The sequence below is a fragment of the Dendrobates tinctorius genome, unplaced genomic scaffold (assembly GCF_039654945.1).
Source record: "Dendrobates tinctorius isolate UK_male_01 unplaced genomic scaffold, ASM3965494v1 ptg000084l, whole genome shotgun sequence".
NCBI classification, from domain to species: domain Eukaryota; kingdom Metazoa; phylum Chordata; class Amphibia; order Anura; family Dendrobatidae; genus Dendrobates; species Dendrobates tinctorius.
In genome coordinates, this window is record NW_027361752.1 from 38,667,457 (window position 1) to 38,686,328 (window position 18,872).

An 18,872-nucleotide genomic window follows, 5' to 3' on the forward strand; every position below is an offset into this window, starting at 1 on the left:
GGGACTGTAGGCAGAGTCTTATCTTCCTGCTCTAAGCCAGAGAAACCAAGGAAAGACCTGCCCATAGGCTGCCCCGAAGCACAAACATGTTTCTCATCATACAGATAGACTGTTTGTGCTTTGGGGCAGCCTATGGGCAGGTTTTTCCTTGGTTTCTCTAGCTTAGAGCAAGAAGATAAGACTCTTCCTACAATCCTGCCCCAGAGGATGAGAATCTCATTAACTGAAACCTTCTAACACTGATTACACAAAAACCACAAGATGAATTTCTTCACCCCAGGTATCATTTTAATCAGTTTAACACTGCCAACCTGACAATGCCTGTAATTTACTTAGCAAAATCCTGCTCACAGGTTCGCTTTAAATGCTTGATATGCTGATACTTTTTCTACAGTTCACTATACCACATTATGGAATGGAGTACAGTGTTATGGGAGTGCTCAGAACACCTTTTTGTGGGAAAGGAAAAAAACAAAAAAGCAACAGTTCTCTTGTATTGGAGCTCAAGAAAATTTTAGACAAACTATATTTTTAAATTGGCTCTGTTTCAGAGCATTATGTGATAGACGTGAGATGCAAGGCTCAGGAATATTTAGTTTTCTATGACTTGCTTCAGTATTTTTATGTAAAAAGCTGCCCAAAAGCCTGTAAGTTCTGCTTATTCCACCCACTCATACAGAAGGTCTGTGAGTACTGCTTATTCCACCCACTCATACAGAAAGCATGTGAATCCTACTTAGTACACCTACTCATACAGAAAGTCTGTGAGTCCTGCTTACTCCGCCCACTCATACAGAAAGCATGTGAGTCCTACTTATACCTACTCATACAGAAAGTCTGTGAGTCCTGCTTACTCCGCCCACTCATACAGAAAGCCTGTGAATCCTGCTTATTCCATCCACACATACAAAAAGTCTGTGAGTCCTGCTTATTACACCTACTCATAGAGAAAGCCTGTGAATCCAGCTTATTCCATCCACTGATACAGAAAGTCTGTGCGTACTGCCTATTCCACCCACTCATACAGAAAGCATGTGAGTCCTACTTCCTCTTTTGACACATAGAAAAAGCTTATGACAAAGAAGTGGGCTTTATCTATTAGAGGGTGATGCAAGCAGGACTCACAGGCTTTGTTTATTAATAGGCGTTAGAAGAAAGAATCACAGGCTTAATTTATTATTTGGTGGTGAAAGCAGAACACACAGGCTTTATCTATTAATGGTGAAGGAAACAGGACTCAAATATTTTATCTATTAATGGTAGAGGAAGCTGGGCTCACAGACTGTATCTATTAGTGGGTGGTGGACATTAGACTCACAGGCTTTATCTATTAATGGGAATGAAAGTAGGACAGACATATTTTATCTATTAGGCTGTGTTCACACACAGTGTTTTTTTTAGCGGTTTTTACCGCGGTTTTCGCTATAAAACCGCTAAAAATAAGCTGCACAGTCATTTCTATGTATTTTGCACTTTTTGTGCACATTAATGCGTTTTTTACCGCGAAACAACCGCATCGCGTTAAAAAACGCAGCATGCTCATTAATTTTGCGGATTTTTCCGCGGTTTAGGCTTCTCCCATGCTTTTAGAAACCACTGCGGAAAAAAAACGCATCAAAAACGCATCAAAACCGCAAAAAACGCCGCGGAAAAATAGGTGCGGTTTCTGGGAAGGGATTCAGGTTTTTGAGCACAAATTTTCTGCAACGTGTGCACTTAGCCTTAATGGTGGAGGAAGGAGGACCCCCCCAGCCTATATCTATTAATGCTAGAGGAAGTTGGACTTAGAGACTTTATCTATTAGTGGGTGGTGGACATAGGACTCACAGGCTTTATCTATTAATGGGTGGTGGAAGCAGGACACACATGCTTTATCTATTAATGGTGGATGAAGCTGGAATCAGGCTTTACCTATTAAAGGGTGGTGGAAGCTGGACTCACAGGCTTTATCTACTATTGGACAGAGGAAGAAGGACTTTCTGACTATGGGAAGAAGATGGAGGATTCACAGACTTTATCTATTAGAGGGTGGTGGAAGCAAGACTCACATGCTTTATTTATTAATATGTGGCAGAAGCAGGACTCAAAGAATTTATTAGTGAGTGATGGACACAGGACTCAGCTTTATTTATTGGTGGGGGTGGAAGCTGGACTCACAGGCTTTACCTAATAGTGGGCGAGGGAAGGTGGACTCACAGGTTTGTCTATTAGTGGACAAGGGAAGCTGGACTCACAGGCTTTATTTATTAGTGGATGAGGGAAGCTGGACTCAAGCTTTACCTAATAGTTGACGAGGGAGGCTGGACTCACAGGCTTTACCTAATAGTTTACGAGGGAGGCTGGACTCACAGGCTTTCACAACTTTTTAAATTAAAATATTGAATCAAATCATATCACACTATCCCTGAGCTCACGATGTCCTCGTTTGTCATATGTTGTCCTCAGATAAGACACCTAACAGATCCAATTGAAGATTGACTTGATCGCTAGGGCAAAATTCCCCTTTAGGTGATAATGCCTATTTATTTAGATATTAAAAAAGTAAAATGTTCTATTTCTTACAGAATAAAATTCTCTCCTTCTTTGTATATCTCTGAATAATTTTACATTGATAAATATAAATCCGTAGAAAAATATAAAGAAGCTCTTATGTCTCCATAGTTAAAAATGATAATTCTGTTCTTTCCTTCTTTATAAAATGTATAATACACTTCCCTTCATAGAAGAGTTATATCAGATTTGGTGGCTCACCAATGTTTGTGGAGAAGTATACCGATGGCGGAGTATAGACCCACAGTTACACCGGTTAGACCCCCACTGACCCTAAGATTCATACTAAAACTTGTTAGACAAATGGCATTGTAAGTCGGCTAGGAGGGATGTCCAGTCCACTGTTCAACCAGATTTCGTTGATGATTTGTTCTCTGCGTTCTATGCGTTCTGCGAGGTCTGCAGCGTCTTCAGTGCAATGGACGGAACGAGGCGTTTTGCATAACTCTCGAAACTCTTGAGAAAAGTGAGACTTTGTTGAAGCTTCATCCTCTCCTTCTTCCTCGCTGCTTCCCCCATCTGTCTCTTCATAATCTGTTTTTTGAACAATTTGTCCATTCACTTTCTGGAATTTTCGGCAGTCCTTCCTACAAGATATGTGGATCACTAAAGCAAAAAGTGTGATGATCAATCCGATGCAAAGACTGCATACAAAGAATAAGGCCGCTCTCTCTTGGTGACCTACAGAGACAAGGAGAGAAGGATATGGGATGTATGTTAAGTTATGGTGCATGTTGGAATGGCATGTTCCATCATGAGTGCAAAGGTCTCATTGTAATGACTAAGATGTTGCCACGTGCTCGCAGGGCATTTGATATGGCTGCTGAAAAACAATACATCACCTTGGTATTAAGATGCAAGGCTTCGACAACAAACTTTTTCTTGATTTTTTTTTTATTGAAAAAGCAGCCAAGGCACTGAAAAATGTGTCGGAAGTTACACGAAAAAATGCGAGCAAGGTGGGGTTCATTATGGTCGGTCCTTTCCGTGGGGAAAGGGACCCCATTAAATCATCCCTGTCCCTCTGAACCAGAATGCCACAGCGATGATCAAGGATATACTTTTGCCTAGCTAAAGCCTGGGGAAAGCCATGGACATGTACCCAGTGTCCATCCAGGTTTTCGTCCCAGTGGAGGTTTTCTCGGTCCAAAGCTGACCAAGGGTTTTAAATATTACCCTTCCTGCTCAGAAAGAAAAAGGCAAGGTGTGTGCTAAGGTGCTCGAGACTCAACTGGGGTCCTACACCCAGTAAGTCCAACCAGGGCGGCTACTCTTGGGGCACATTGCATCAATAGCCATTAAACTTACTTTTTCTAATGGCTTTGGTCCTAGGGCAATTCAGAGTCATCTGGCTGGGAGGCTATATGAGTCTCCCAGTCTAGACCCCAACCTTTCCACCCAGTGTGCATATGTATCTGTCTACCAGAGACGGCCCGAGACCTAACCATCCATTTGAACTTATACTCCACTTGATCTTAGCCAAAAGGCATTGTTGCCCCAGGTGAATATCACAAAACTTAAACTTTGGCTATTGTAGAGAGTTGATTTAGAATCCAATTTTGCAGCATCTTGGCCAAGCTATGGTTGCTTGATCCACCGAATGATTTAAAAGGGTTTTCGTGATTTTACAAACTTGGTCAAGAATTAAGACTGTTTTAAATCTCAACTCATTTAGTAGTGCTCAAATACTGTACATCATTCAAGTGTCCGTGCTTCAGCCAATCACCAGCCTTAAAGGTGACTTTGGCATATATAACATGTGACCAGTGATTGTTTCCAAACTAAAGGAACTTTGGATTTCTGGAGCCACTCTGTAGTCAATCCTCTGGTTGTAAGGAACATTTTTAGTTTTCCAAGAGGAATGGCTCATGATGCAACAGTCATGGCAAAACGCCAATTGCCAAATCTATGTCTAGTCCTAGCCATCACAAATATTCTATATCGACTATTCTATAATGGCGTCTCATCACAGTTCTTAACATATGACTATGGTAGACTGTGCCAAGATTCTCTCTTTTGGATATACCAATGCATACATACTCCTACATGCAGTAAAATGGTTACACTCTATTTTTTGTATTGCTTTTATGCTTTTTATCCACATTTGCCAACTCTCTTGGAGTATCCGGAAGTTTTCCAAATAAAAGAGGAGACCTCCCAGACTGACAGAGGGCCAAGCATACACGTGTCCTCTATGGGGAGAGTGGAGTAAGCCCCTGCCAGATGTATCTGCCTTGATGGAAACGTCCAAACCTTATCTCCCCCGATATAATTTATATTAGAGTTTGAAGGCAACTGTATAGATTAGATGGTTGACCTAATTTGCCAAAACTGGCATATTTGGACGACTTTTATCTAATGCATATGAGGGCCGTAAAAGGCAGACTTAGGCCTCTTTCACACATCCGGTGTCAGGGGTCCGGCGGCGTGCGTCGAAAAGCCGGGCCGCCGGATCCGACCTGCAGCGGTGCCACCGGATGTACATGCGGCGCCTGATGCGGCTTGGAGGACATTTAAAGGAGCCGCAGCACCGCGGGACGAGAGAGCAGCCAGAGAGAGAGCGGGGGACGAGAGAGCCAGCCGGAGAGAGATCGGGGGATGAGAGAGCAGCCGGAGAGAGAGTGGGGAACGAGAGAGCAGCCAGAGAGACAGCGGGGAACGAGAGAGCAGCCAGAGAGACAGCGGGGAACAAGAGAGCAGCCAGAGAGACAGCTGGGGACGAGAGAGCCAGCCAAAGAAAGGTATGGAGCGTATAGAGAGAGAGGGAGAGAGAGAAGGGGAGGGGGAGAGAGAGAGAGATGCGCGCCGGGCACTTGTGGGGTTAAAACTCACAGTGCCTGGGCATGCGCTGTTGAAAAAGCCGGTCCGCGCTGCAAAAAAAGTTGCAGCCAACGTTTTTTGCAGACGCCGGACTGCGCATGTTTGCCGTAACCGGCAAAACCCGGAGGCGCCGCATGTCCATCTGGCACGATGCGGCGATCATTACATTCTATGTGAAAAAACCGGATCCAATTCCGGATCCGGTTTTCACAATTTTTGCCGCATCGTGCCGGATTTAAAAAAACGGATGTGTGAAAGTAGCCTTAAACAAGAGGTGAAAGAGTCACGGGAGCCTCAGATAGGTCCTTCAACTGCATTGTGATTCACTACAGGACTTTTGCACAGCTTCTCAAACCCCTTTTTTTGCAAGAACATTTTTCCTTTTTGACTTATAGAGAGGGTCCTAAGAGGAAACCTCAATGCTCTGAATGGGCAGACGGAAAAGGGGTGTGGTATTGAGGTAATCCGTCTGACCGTACCCGTACTTGCAATAATAGTCACTTCTCTTGACACACCCTCACCTGTCACATAGGAATACGCTGCAAGAAGGTCACTGAAGAAGAGTCTGTTTCTGCTTGGAAGCCGAGATTCTGAGAGGTCGGGCTTGCTATCTATATGAAAAGATAATGTTAGAAAATCACATGAAATTCAGTTAATTCTAAAAGCATAAGCGTCCTCCAGAGCCAAAATAGATGGATAGAATGTTTTATACCCAAATTATACATAATCTGTGAAATGAGGCGCAACAGTCTGAAGACAATTGGAATGAAAACACATTCTGATCATACTTCGGCACCCGTAGCATGTAAATAGGAGAGAGGTGGTACGCGCTAGTGACAGGTAATGCAAGCTAAGTATGTCATATGTACACATCACATCCAGCCACTATAGGGTTAGTAAACCGTGAGTCCCGTATACGTAATCCAAACAAACCATGGATAGAAAAGACAAAGTGAAAAAAAAATTAAAATAAAATAAGATGCCTCATGTCAGAAAGGGACGCAGCAAAATGCATATCAATCGATTGCATCTATACGTCAATACGGAATACTCAAGCAAGCTGTATAGCTCTATGTTGAGTACATGTGGGAGATAAATATAGAATGTCTATCCAATAAATTAAAAATATTATATAGCTATATATCAACTGTTCCCATGCATACTAACTAAATAATATCACCGCAACCATGAAAGCGCAGTGGGAGGAAGTAGCTAAAGTATGAGTAACATCTCCGCACTGTGCTAAATGCTATTTATCAAAATTGCTCATGGGCATATAATCTAGATAAGGATATGTATAAATCATCTGCACAATCAAAATGATGTTGGATGTCATTGATCTACATCCACAGAACAACACAGTGTCACAGACGTGGACTGTGGAACCACTGTGCCACGGACCGCGAAGAGCCTGGAGGGACGTGACTAGGCAAACACCGGACTGTTCACTAGAGCCTCTGATGGTGAGGTTAGACTTGGCTCCCGATGCACGCCAGGTGCCGATCCAGGGCAAACCAACGGACGCACAGCAGCTGGACTCAGAAGGACGGACTGGACGGAGCAACAGGTAGAGCTTGTATCAGAGTGCAGCTCACCAAGTTCGTATCCGAGTGCAGCAGGCAGGAATGACACTAGAGTGCAGCAAGCACGACTTACATCTGAGTTCAGCAATTAGGATTTGTATCTGAGTGCAACTAGCAGGATTAGTACTTAGAGCGCAGCAGGCAGGATGGGCATCTGAGTGCTTGCAAGTAGGATTTGTACTTAGAGTACAGCAAACAGGACTTGCACTGATATGCGACATTTCACAACCTAGACTGTAAACAGGGAGGTTGCTCAGGCACCTCCCCAGTAGAGAGGAAACAATATATACATAATGCCTCATAACCATTGGCTTGGGAGAAAATAGCAAGTGCACACGCTGGCCCTTTAAGAGGGCTGGAGCGTGCCCTTAAGACATGGCTGGAGACCTGAGTGGAAGTGCCGCTGGGAGCATGAGAAAGAGAGGAACCAACTGCAGTGCGGGTGAGTAAACTGACACACCGGAGACCCTGCCTGTCAGAGCAGGGACCCAGCGTGGTGCTAACACACAGCATTACAGACAAAAACTACATGGTAGCAACAAGTTTCAATGCAAAGAATTAGTTTACCATATTATGATATGTAAAAACACATGTCATGATGTGTAGACAAAAAGGATGCTTAATACTAGACACTGTGTGGATATATAGTAGGAGTTAAACAATAGATTAGTATATTAATATACAACGCCTTGCAAAAGTATTCGGCCCCCTGGAACTTTTCAACCTTTTCCCACATATCATGCTTCAAACATAAAGATACCAAATGTAAATTTTTGGTGAAGAATCAACAACAAGTGGGACACAATTGTGAAGTTGAACAAAATTTATTGGTTATTTTAAATTTTTGTGGAAAGTCAAAAACTGAAAAGTGGGGCGTGCAATATTATTTGGCCACTTTAACTTAATACTAAGTCCCCTGGGGGGACTAATAAATGAATTTAGTAAGATCCTAAGTGCCCCCTTTTTGTGGCCACCATCTTGGTCATGCACTTCTTCCGTCTGTTAAAGCTTAAGGCTGTGTTCACACGTAGCATTTTTTCCGCTGTTTTTTGTGCGGATTTGCCAAAAAATCTGCTCAAAAACCGCTTAAAATAAGCTTCCCATTCATTTCTATGCATTTTGCACTTTTTGTGCATATTGATGCGTTTTTTACCGCGAAAAAAACGCTTTGCGGTAAAAAAACGCAGCATGCTCATTAATTTTGTGGATTTTTCCGCATATCTGGCTATTTCTATGTGTATGGAACCGTGCGGAAAAAAAACCGCATAAAAACCGCGCGGAAAACGCGCAGAAAAAAAACCGCGGTTTCAGGGAAGGAATCCGGTTTATATGCAGAAATTTTCTGCATACGTGTGCACATAGCCTTATAGATCTGATTCCTACCTACTTTGACTTTATTTTGTTGGTCTAGGCTCAAGAGAGTGTCGAGTCTTGACTATTGTTGAAACTCAACTTCATGAAGTCGCCTTGTCTTGGATGCATACATGTGTACTGCAGCTCAGCCCCACTTAGCTCCTTTTGCTGGTCTGCAGCACCTGGCCCAGATCCGGACCTTTCAAAGAGTCTTTGAAAACCCCTTTAAAGGACATCATTCACATGAAAATTGTTCAGCGAAGAGACGACCAATCGTTCATGTAAAAAAGTCTTGGAGAACAGATGATATTGACCCTTCCAGAATGCAGAATTTGTATAACTCAGAGAAGACAAGAGACGGCACAGTTGCAGCAGCTGTTACAGTATATGGAAATATTATTACCTACTTCAATCTATGGTCAAGAACACAAAATATAAGAGAAGCAGAGATAATCTGAGATAATTACCATATTTACCATCGTTCAGCTTCGTAGGGGGCATTACATAAGAAACCTTGGGGTCAACCTCTTTCAGTATGATTTTTGGAACTATAAATGAAAAAGAAACAAGGTCTATTGTCTACCACAAGTTCTCACCATTTGCAGGAGATGTTGCATTATTCCAATGTATTTAATAAGTAATATAGCGCAACATCAACTCATGGTCAAACTAGTCCATAGGAGGACCAGAAATCCTCTAAAGGGTCCAGGTGACCCACCAGCAGAACATGGGTTTTCATTTTTTTTTTCTAGAGATTACTGCACAAGTAACCTACTCATGCTTATTCCTGATGTGCGCTGCAATACCAGCATAGTATACAGCATAATTAATGGGGACATGCACCTTTGCTTACCACAAGAATAATTTACAGTAAGATATTTCACGACTCCAGGTAGACAAGGACTTCCGAAATGTTTGTCGTGTACGACCATTCTGCATCTCTGTTTCCCATAACATCTCTGTGCAAGCACATTTAGGGCCGAGTATGATATACAGTCTGGAAAACAGAAGAAGAGTTTGTTAGTCGGTCAAGTTTTGCAAGAGATATCTAAATGAAGAAGTGAGAACAGAAATGTTTTTCTCACTTCAAGAAGCATATCAATTGGATTTGCCATAATCCCACCTCTGGGACCCTCTGGAAGCCTGGCTCATCAATTCATAGAGCACAATACCTCTCATAGTCTGGGACCAATTCTCCATGACAGTTTAGGGCGAGGGCTGCATTATATCAGCAAATGGTGGTCAGAGTGTTGTGGGGTTAGAGTTCAGAAAAAATATCTATTGTCCACTATGGTCCTCTGGGCAACTATCCCAAAGCCGTCTTCACTTCTGCAACTGGCATCCTGGGCGCCACTGGTGTCCACTAGGCCTCGCAATGCCGTGACATTGCAGCATGACGCACATGACAACGTCAAAGGAAGCTGAGTTGAAGTGTGAGCCTCATATGTAAAGACTGCCCTGGTCCGAATGCCACATATCACCGAACTAGAAGACGGACCAGGGCAGTGCAAATTTAGTGGGTGTTGAACCATTGTGTCTTTATTTGCCACTGAATTTATTATTAGGTAGATATTTTGGGTAGACTATAGCATGAAATAGAATGGATGCCTTCTCATAACCCAAGTGTAGCGAATTGGTGAGGAAATGGTGAGCTGAACTGTGCTGTATAACTACACTGTGCAGCTCTCTCCTCCCCTCTCACAGCAAATAAGCATCACATAATGACTCAGGCTACATCTGCACCCACCTCCTATCCTCCGACATCTACTGTCTTACTAGTGAGTGAAGAAGTTTGTGAACATTACATAGAGCCCACAGGCAGGAAAAGGACACTACAAGCTACTGGGAAGAGAGGTTGATTTCACCTTCTCCTAAAAATATTTATTACAAAATGTTCTACTGATATGTGCAAATTTCTTATCATGTAGTAGTTATGTCCATAGATGAAGAAAGAAGCGAATAAGGGTGAATATCTCCTAATCGGAGGATCGTGTATCTTTTTTTTCCCCATCAGTTACTTCAAGGTTTTCAAGGTGTTATCCTGTCCATTCACAGCTCAGCCCCATTCACTTTGCTAAAGCAGAGCTACAACATCAGACTTATTCCCATCTCCTTGATCCTATCCCAATATGTAGCAGGCATAATAATAATATTAGCAAATATATCAAATTAGAAATATAAGCATAGTTCTTCTGATTCGCTATGTCACTTACCACATGTGCAGGGCATTGCAGCAGCTTAGGTATCCATGATTACGACCACTCATAAAGACAGTTAGTCAGTTGTTAGTGTTGGTAACCATAGATATCTAAGCTACTGCAGTGCCCTTCACATGGGGTAAACAACATTGCTAATCAGAAGAACTATACTATATGTCTAATTAGACATATTTGCTAGTATTCTTATTATTATACCCACTACATATTGGTATAGGATCATGGAGATAGGAATACCGCTTTAAACCATGTGTAGATCATTTTCTGGAAATGAGCACCCATGTTTTCCTATTCCAGCTCAGCCCCTTTAAGTTTATACTCTGAGACGCCCGATTAATTTTAGCCACATGCTCCTAAATCATATCCACATATGCTCACCATATGGGGTCCCTCGGTCCATGTCCGTGGTACAAGGGTTCTTTTCATCAGCAAACCTGCCGTAGATGGCGGAGTAGATGTTGAGTAACTTGGGCTCTTTGCAGTGAAGCTTCAGCTCGCGGTTTTCACAAACAGAAGTCGATTTGTACTCCGCTAAAAACAGAAGCATAAACTAAATAAATAGTCTGTACAAGTGTCAACACTGTGCATCCACCGTGCACCATGGCAGGCGGAAGGTTCCCAATGGTTCTTTCGAGAGATACAAGCTTTATTGGTGACTGAATCTCTGATGATGACACCTGTAGGCACTCAACAACCCGTAACCCATTAACCTTCTTCCCATGCAGTAGACTCATATCCTTTAGACGTTCTGTACATGTATATATACATTTAAAGGGCTTGTCCCAGATCTGTACTATTCATCCTGATTAGGCTACATTAGAAGCCATAAACAATGTTTGTGACCAAGGGAGGCAAATCCACAAGAACACAGACACACACCTGAGAAAGTTTTGTTTTATAGTGCTGTACATTTTTTTTTTCTTTTTGATAGATGAAACATTAGAGCAGAAAGAACAAAACAAATTAAAAAAATATATAAAGGTCTATCGCTGAAAGATTAATCATTTATGGTTTTTAAGTAATATCAGGGAGAACATCGGAGAGATCACGTATATCCCACCGCTGCCTCCAATTTATCAGGGGACGCAACTCCGCTGCCTCCAATTGTCAGGACAATTGCACAATTGACTGATGAGTGATGGACGAGGTTGCGACGGTTTCCACTACTAGGCCAGGAGTTGAGGAACTCCCGGTGAGCGCTTTGTATACAAGTGTAAGGAGGTGGCGGGGAACCTCATGTGCCTTCTCTCTCCTGGACTCTGTTCGCAAGGTTACATTTGGCACCTCATTGTTTATAAGTGTTTATATACTGTGATGTCATGTACTGTAATGCAAATGTACTATGTCTTGCTGTATCCTGTATGTAATGAGTACTGCATAGAATTAGGACTAGGATAGGATCTTAGATAGCATAGAGCCATAGGCGTTAGAACAGAGGGGGGCATTATAGAGTTAAGGAATAGAATAGCATAGAGTGATAATAAAGTACAGGCAGCACATGGGTTATGTAAATGGGAGGGACAGCACAGAGCAGGAAATTATAGGACAGGCACTTCCTGACTAGAGCCAGAAGCCTGGGCAGCCTGCCCAAGGGCAGGGTGCATGCAGTGGAGCAGACAGTTACAGGCCATGGGCATAAAACTGCGGACGGCAGTAAGGGGCCCCAGGCTGTAGAGTAGTGCAGATGGACACTAGCTCAGCAGGACCATCCCTAGGAAGTATCCGGGGTCTATGACTGGGGCGGGAGTCGTTATGATGGCACTCCTGGCACCTTTCCCAATTGAAACTGGACGAGGGGTTGACATGGAGCTGGTGCCACAGAAAATACAGATGGGACATGGATTGTCTACAGAGATGGCAGGGATTGCTGGGAGAACAGAAGCAGAGGATATGGAAGGAATGGAGTATGCCCGGATGACAGGGAAAGCGCAGGAAATGAGGCTTTGTGTTAAACATGCTGCCAAAGTGATGAGTACCCATGTTATCAGTAAAGTTGAACTATTTGAAAAGGACTGTGACTCTGCAATGTTTTATGAAACCTGGAAACATGAAGCTGGAGTGACAGAGACCAATGGGGCTCCAGCATCTGAAGTGAGAACTCTGCTGCACAAATCGCACACACACACTACAGAAAGGACTTTGTATTTAATCTGTGGGGCGCCAGGGTGTGGGAACACTACAGCTCGTTGCCACGACTACCACTCTGGCCTCCTCACACACACCTTGTAACAATGCTACTTACTTGTAGTAAGATGAGGTATCACAGGAACCGTTTCTATTTAAAAGTCCGGCTGGTTTAGATCTTTTCTCATAAATCACATCACAGGAAAACTTAAATACAGCCCTTGTCCGGCATAAAGTAAAGCATAAAGTAAAGAGTCCATACAATAATGCGGGTTTGCCTGCTTGGGTTCAGTCTAACTTCTCAGACCTTCAGCAATGGCACAAAGTCCTGAAGATCTGCACATATCCACACACAGCAATCTGTGAGACAAACGGGCATCATTTTACAATATGCACCACACCCAGGGGGTGGAGATATGGTGAGCAGCTGTCCCGCCCAACTCTTTAGCTAGTTACATCAAAAACCATCCATCACATTTCCAAATGACCCCTTTTAGTATTATCTGTACTAATGCATTACTCCAGGTTTTACATCACAGAGGACATCTACCTCTGTGACACATATTCCCCAAACCTTATGTGTCTGGCAGCCATGTTACATACCTCCCCCCCGCCTAAAGCCACGTTGCTTGGCAACTTTTACCACTAGACATGGGATTCTCGAAAGAGTATCGACATTACTATGCAACTTTCCAGCTCTATGTTCCACATGGAAGTGGAAATCCTGCAGAGCTAGAAACCAGTGTGTAACCCAAGCATTTTCCCCCATTTCTCCCTCATCCACCTGAGTGGGGCATAGACTTACACTAATTTAAATTTTCGCCCTAACAGTTAATATTGCTATGTATCCACCGTCCACTTTATGGCAAAGCATTCCTTTTCTACATTGGAATAATTTCTCACATGCTGACAGTTTTCTTCTCAGGTAGAGAACAGGACACTGCCCTCCGAGTATCTCCTGAGAAAGGGCTGCTCCTAATCTGACTTCTGAGAAGTTCGGCTGGATTACAAATTCATTCTTGAAGGAATTACCAGGATCGGCTGCTTACACAGAACTACTTTCAGTTCTTGAAAGGTCGTCTCTGCCTCCAATGTCCATTTGGCCATAAGAGATTTTGTCCTCTTAAGGAGGTTGATCATGACTGCAACCATCATGGCAAAATTTGGAATGAACCCCATGTAGAACCCCATGATTCCCAGAAAGGCCCTAACTTGCTTTTTTGAGAGCGATCTTGGCCAGTTCAGGATTGCGTCCACTTTATTGATCTCGGATTTGAGATCACTTCTACATACTAGAAATCATAGGTATCCTCTTTTCCCATGGTACTTTTTTGTATTCATAGAGAACCCCGCCTTCCTGAGAGTATCAAACACCATATGTACCTTTCCCAGGTGACTTCCCCAATCTGTGCTGTAGATTACGATATCGTCCAGCGTAATTCGTATGGGGTGTGAGTATGAAATCCATGGATCTCTGGAAGGTGCCGGAGCTCCCTGCAGTCCGAACGGCATCCGGACGTATTGGAAGCACCCATCGGGTGCGGAGAAAGTTGTCTTATCTTTGGCTGACCAGTTGTAGACCCGGAATTGAGCCTTTTGTGCCTGGAAGAGGTGTTCCTTTATGATGGGCATTACCTTCGCAACCCTCTCCTGTATCTGGGTGACTTGCTCGATGATGTGCTGATGGGGCGTGACCTCGGCTTTCCAGGTTTCCTTTGCTAAAGAGACCCTGTGGATGTCGGACCATACAGGAATTCAAATGCAGAGAATCAGGTAGAAACTTGTGGAACTTCCTGGATTGAGAATAAGAGATAAGGAAGGAGGCAGTCCCAATCCATTTGCTCGGTGGTCAGAGGACAACGGGCAGCTATATGACCGGTGCCATGACACTTCCAGAAAATTACATTCCTCGATGGCACCTTCCGCATGACCTCCTTGGACTTTGGACGCCTGACCCACTTTTGAGCATCCATCCCTTGATGGGACCCCAGTATGGAGTGGGTTGCCTCCCTAAGGAACCCTCGACTCCCTGATACCTTTCGACCAGTTCGACCAAGTCATCAAAGTTCTGGGGATTTCCCTGGGCAACCCATGTCTGCATCAGCCGCGGAAGGGAGTGCACAAACTTGTACATTACAACTCGCTCTACCATCTGCCCTGGGGTAGAGGACACTGGTGCTGTAACCACTTTTGAACGAGGCGCAGTAGATCAAACATTTGGGAACAGGGGGGTTTGTCATGTTGATATGCCCTGTGGTGGACCCGTTGTGCCGTGACAGTCCTTGTCACCCTCAAGAGGCCCAGTTTCAATTTTGCATATTCTTTAGTGTCCTGTAAGGCTTAATCATAGTAGGTCTGTTGTGGTATGGCACGAGGACTTCTGCCCACTGCTCTGGCGGGAATTTCTCCTCATCAGTGACCCTTTCAAAAATGGTTAAAAAGGCCTCTATTTCGTCACCCGGGGTCATTTTCTGCAAAGCTCTGCTCACAGCCTTTCGGACAGAGAAATTATCAGCTGACGTTGGAGTGGGAGCTTCCACTGTCCCGCGAACAGCCTCTGTAATTCAATCTGCTGCTGTTGTAGGTGCTGCCGTTGTTGCTGGAACTGTTGCATAAGCAACTTATTTGTCTCCTATTGTGCCAGCAGTTGATGCTGCTGCTGGGCTTGTACCAGATGTTTAATCAGGTTCTCCATACTGTCTGATGTTGCACCCTGGCTTATAGCTGCCTTCACCCAAGACATGCAGTACTTTTGTAGCAGTCAAACATGTTCCCTGGGAATGCTGCCCACACTTCTAACACCAAATGTAACAATGCTACTCACTTGGAAGGGCATGAGCTATCACAGGAACCGTTTCTATTTAAAAGTCCGGCTGGTTTACTTCATTCCTCATAAACCACATCACAGGAAATGATAGATGAATTTGATGCAATTGCTAAGATGCCTATTTTTTGGCTTTTCCTTTATTTTAACCTTTATTGGATAAAACGTTGTACAATCTTTTTAAAAATCTTTACAGGGGTGTGCTCATCCTTGGTGTTCAGGAGCACACCGTTCCCCAGCCTCCCTCCTGAATGTTTCACAGTTCAGACCTGCACCTTGGTTGTGACACTGGCCTAAAATGTGTGCTCTCCTATGCTGGAAGCAGAGGCACCTTTGCCTCGGCAGCATCAGAGGAGCATTTACAAGCTCTAAAACAAACAGGTTGCAAGCACGCCCTCCTTGTCTAGGAAAATGGCCACTGTTGCTATATAGTAAACTATAAAATTAAACTTTCTGTTTAGGAGAATGAAGAGGATTTTTAACAAGATGTAAATTACAAGGTTGCTTGTTTTTACAAGTACTTTGCAATTTTACATTTTAATATGTTGCGTATCACTCTTCAACTGCGCTAAAAAAAAACAAATTAGAGAGTAATGTATTAGAGTACAATAGCTGAAAAAAAAAGCATCAACATTTGGAAAAGTCTCAGGTGATAAATTCGCCGGAAAAAAAAATCTACATAATTAAAACTAAGCCCACAATATCAAGCCAACCAAAAACATGATGAGGACTCAAAAAAAACTATCAGAAAAAGTACATATAAGCCAAAATCAATTTGGTGCAAACATAAAAATCACTACAGTACAAAATTTATTGCGCAGAAAAAAGCTCAAAAAGAATGATGAATTGGGACACTAGTTTATGAGAAGAGTACTGATAAAGAAAGCACTCTTCACACCACTTCCTGTCTCTTAGCAGCCTGTCAATCAATGCAGATAGGGGTGGAGGGAGTGCTCCTCTTATGAATACACTGGACTCATGACTAGAGTCAGTGTGAATTTATTTGCACGTCCCCTTCCATCGGTCATGACAGTAGTCTGTAGCTGGTGGATGGAAGAGGGAGTATGACTTCATAACTAGCAGCGTGCTTTTGATTAGCCGGTCTGTTGTGATATCACACATATGATATCATATACATCAGGAGAGCCTTAAACCATAGCAATATGGGATGGGAAATATACGGCTAGGAAAAAGTATGCAGCTAATGAATTCTTGAGAACTCTATTAGTAGTGGAAATAAAGAACAAGACAACAAATTCTGAATGAAAATAGAGGAGCAAGAGAAACCCACTACAAACTAAAATGTGCATACACAAATGCACAGTGCATGGGAAACAAACAAGGAGAATTGGAACTGCTAACACAGAAAGAAATATGATGTCATAGGATCACTGAAATTTGGTGGGATGATACACAGGATTGGAATAAAAACCTTGAAGGCTACAACTTATTTATAAGAAACAGGCTTAACATGAGGGGAGGAGGTTGTTATGAATGGGTCACCGAGGAGGATAGCAGAAACAGGCTAACCCACCAGAAAACCAGAGAGGTTGGTAACTAAGCGGATTGCAGACCCCTGATCCTATCCACACAACTAGCAGTAGCTGTGGAGCGTACCTACGATGCCCTAGACACCTCAGCACAGCCGGAGAGCTAACTAGCCCTAAAGCAAGAAAGGTGAAATCTAAACTGCACCGGAGCAGACCCCAAAGGAATAGATAGCCCCCAAACTTATAGAGACAAGATGAAACACAAACGCAGGCAGAAAAATAGACTGAGCAAATGATGGGGCCCAAACTAGATAGGAAAGGAAAGGAAAGACACTGTCTGCAATCACGCAAAAAACCCTGAAAAATCCAACACATCTGATGTACAAAAAACACTGAAGTTACACGACTTCGCCCCCACTATATCCGCACTCCGGGATATACTGGAAGCAAAGCAAAAAGAGACCAGTATAACAGGGGACTGAACAAACTGACACAAGCAGTAATATATAGAGCGGTGATCCAGCACAGCCCTGGCAGGAGCAAGCTGAAGCCGCACAAAGCAGAGATAGACAAAACCAGATCAGATGCAATGGATTAGCAAATTAACCACTAAGCTGAAGCATGCAGGAACAGAGCAAGAGACATCAGACCTCAGAAGGCACAGGAAGGAAATCACCAGCAGGGATTGAAGGAAGTCTGCTGACTTAAATACTCCAATCAGTAACCCCATATTTCCAATCGTCATCATCATCAACAGGTGGCAGATCTCTGTCAATCTGACCAGATCCACTACCTCCAGTAACCACCAGAGGGAGCCCAGAAAGAGAATTCACAACAGGAGGTGTTGCATTGCATGTTAGGAAAGGGTATATGTTATGATTGGGTCACCGAGGAGGAAAACAAAACCAAGCCAAGTCACAGAAAACCAGAGAGGTTGGTAACTAAGCGGATTGCAGACCCCTGATCCTAACCACAATAACTAGAAGTAGCCGTGGAGCGTACCTACGATAATTCTAGATGCCTCGTCACATCCGGAGGACTATATAAGCCTAAAGCAAGAAAAGGGGAAATCTAAACTGCCCCAGAGCAGACCCCAAAGGAATAGACAGCCCCCACACATATATTGATGGTGAAACAAGATGAAAACACAAACACAGGTAGGAAAATAGGCAGAGCAAACGATGGGGCCCACACTAACTAGAAAGGACAGGAAAGGAAAGATACTGTCTGCAATCATGCCAAAAAAACCTGCAAAAATGTCCAAAACTTCTGATAGCAAAAAAAACCCTGAAGTCACTAGACTTCACCCACTATATCAGCACTCTGGCATATTCTGAGAACAGAGCAAAAAGAGGCCAATCTAATAAGGGACAAAAAGCAAACTGGCACACACAGTGACATAAGAATGGAAATTCAGCACAGCCCCAGCCGGGGCTAGCTAAGCACACAAAAACTGAATAGACCAAACCAAATCAAGTGTGAACAATAGCAGAGAACACTTAGCTTGAGAAGACAGGAACTGAACTGGAAACTAGAACCCCAGGAGGCAGGAAAAAATCACCAGCATGGGAAAAGGGAGTCGGCTGTCTTAAGTCCAGTCTGAGACTCCAGATGTCCAATCCCTGTCCTCATTATCAGGTGGCAGGTCTCTGTTAATTATATCAGCTTCATTATCTCCTGCCACCAGCAGAGGGAGCCCGGAAAGAGAACTCACGACTCCTCTGTCAACACAACCAGCTCCTTCACCAGAAACCAGAGGCAGACCAGAAAATGAGTTCACAACAGGTATAGCTCCACAGAGATCCAAGTTTCAGAGAATGGTAGCTCTGTAGAAACTGTTTGGGTAAGAATACACTATTGTAGGTGTTTACTATAGGCCATCTGGACAGACTAAAGGTATGGATGAACTCTC

General features: G+C 43.5%; 1 protein-coding gene across 2 annotated transcripts in view; it reads right to left on the reverse strand.

Moving 5' to 3' along the window:
* Positions 1 to 312: 312 nt before the first annotated feature.
* Positions 313 to 18,872, reverse strand: part of EVA1C (eva-1 homolog C) — a 101,003-nt gene continuing 82,443 nt past the window's right edge. Inside the window, exons 5-9 of one of the 2 annotated variants that reach the window (XM_073584548.1) lie at positions 10,901 to 11,053; positions 9,160 to 9,303; positions 8,774 to 8,854; positions 5,892 to 5,981; positions 313 to 3,231 (exon numbers count right to left, since the gene is read on the reverse strand). In XM_073584548.1, the coding sequence (XP_073440649.1) occupies positions 2,846 to 3,231; positions 5,892 to 5,981; positions 8,774 to 8,854; positions 9,160 to 9,303; positions 10,901 to 11,053 (854 nt within the window). In that variant the 3' untranslated portion in view covers positions 313 to 2,845. The remainder of the gene's footprint in view (positions 3,232 to 5,891; positions 5,982 to 8,773; positions 8,855 to 9,159; positions 9,304 to 10,900; positions 11,054 to 18,872) is intronic. The other variant, XM_073584549.1, reaches the window with a different exon arrangement.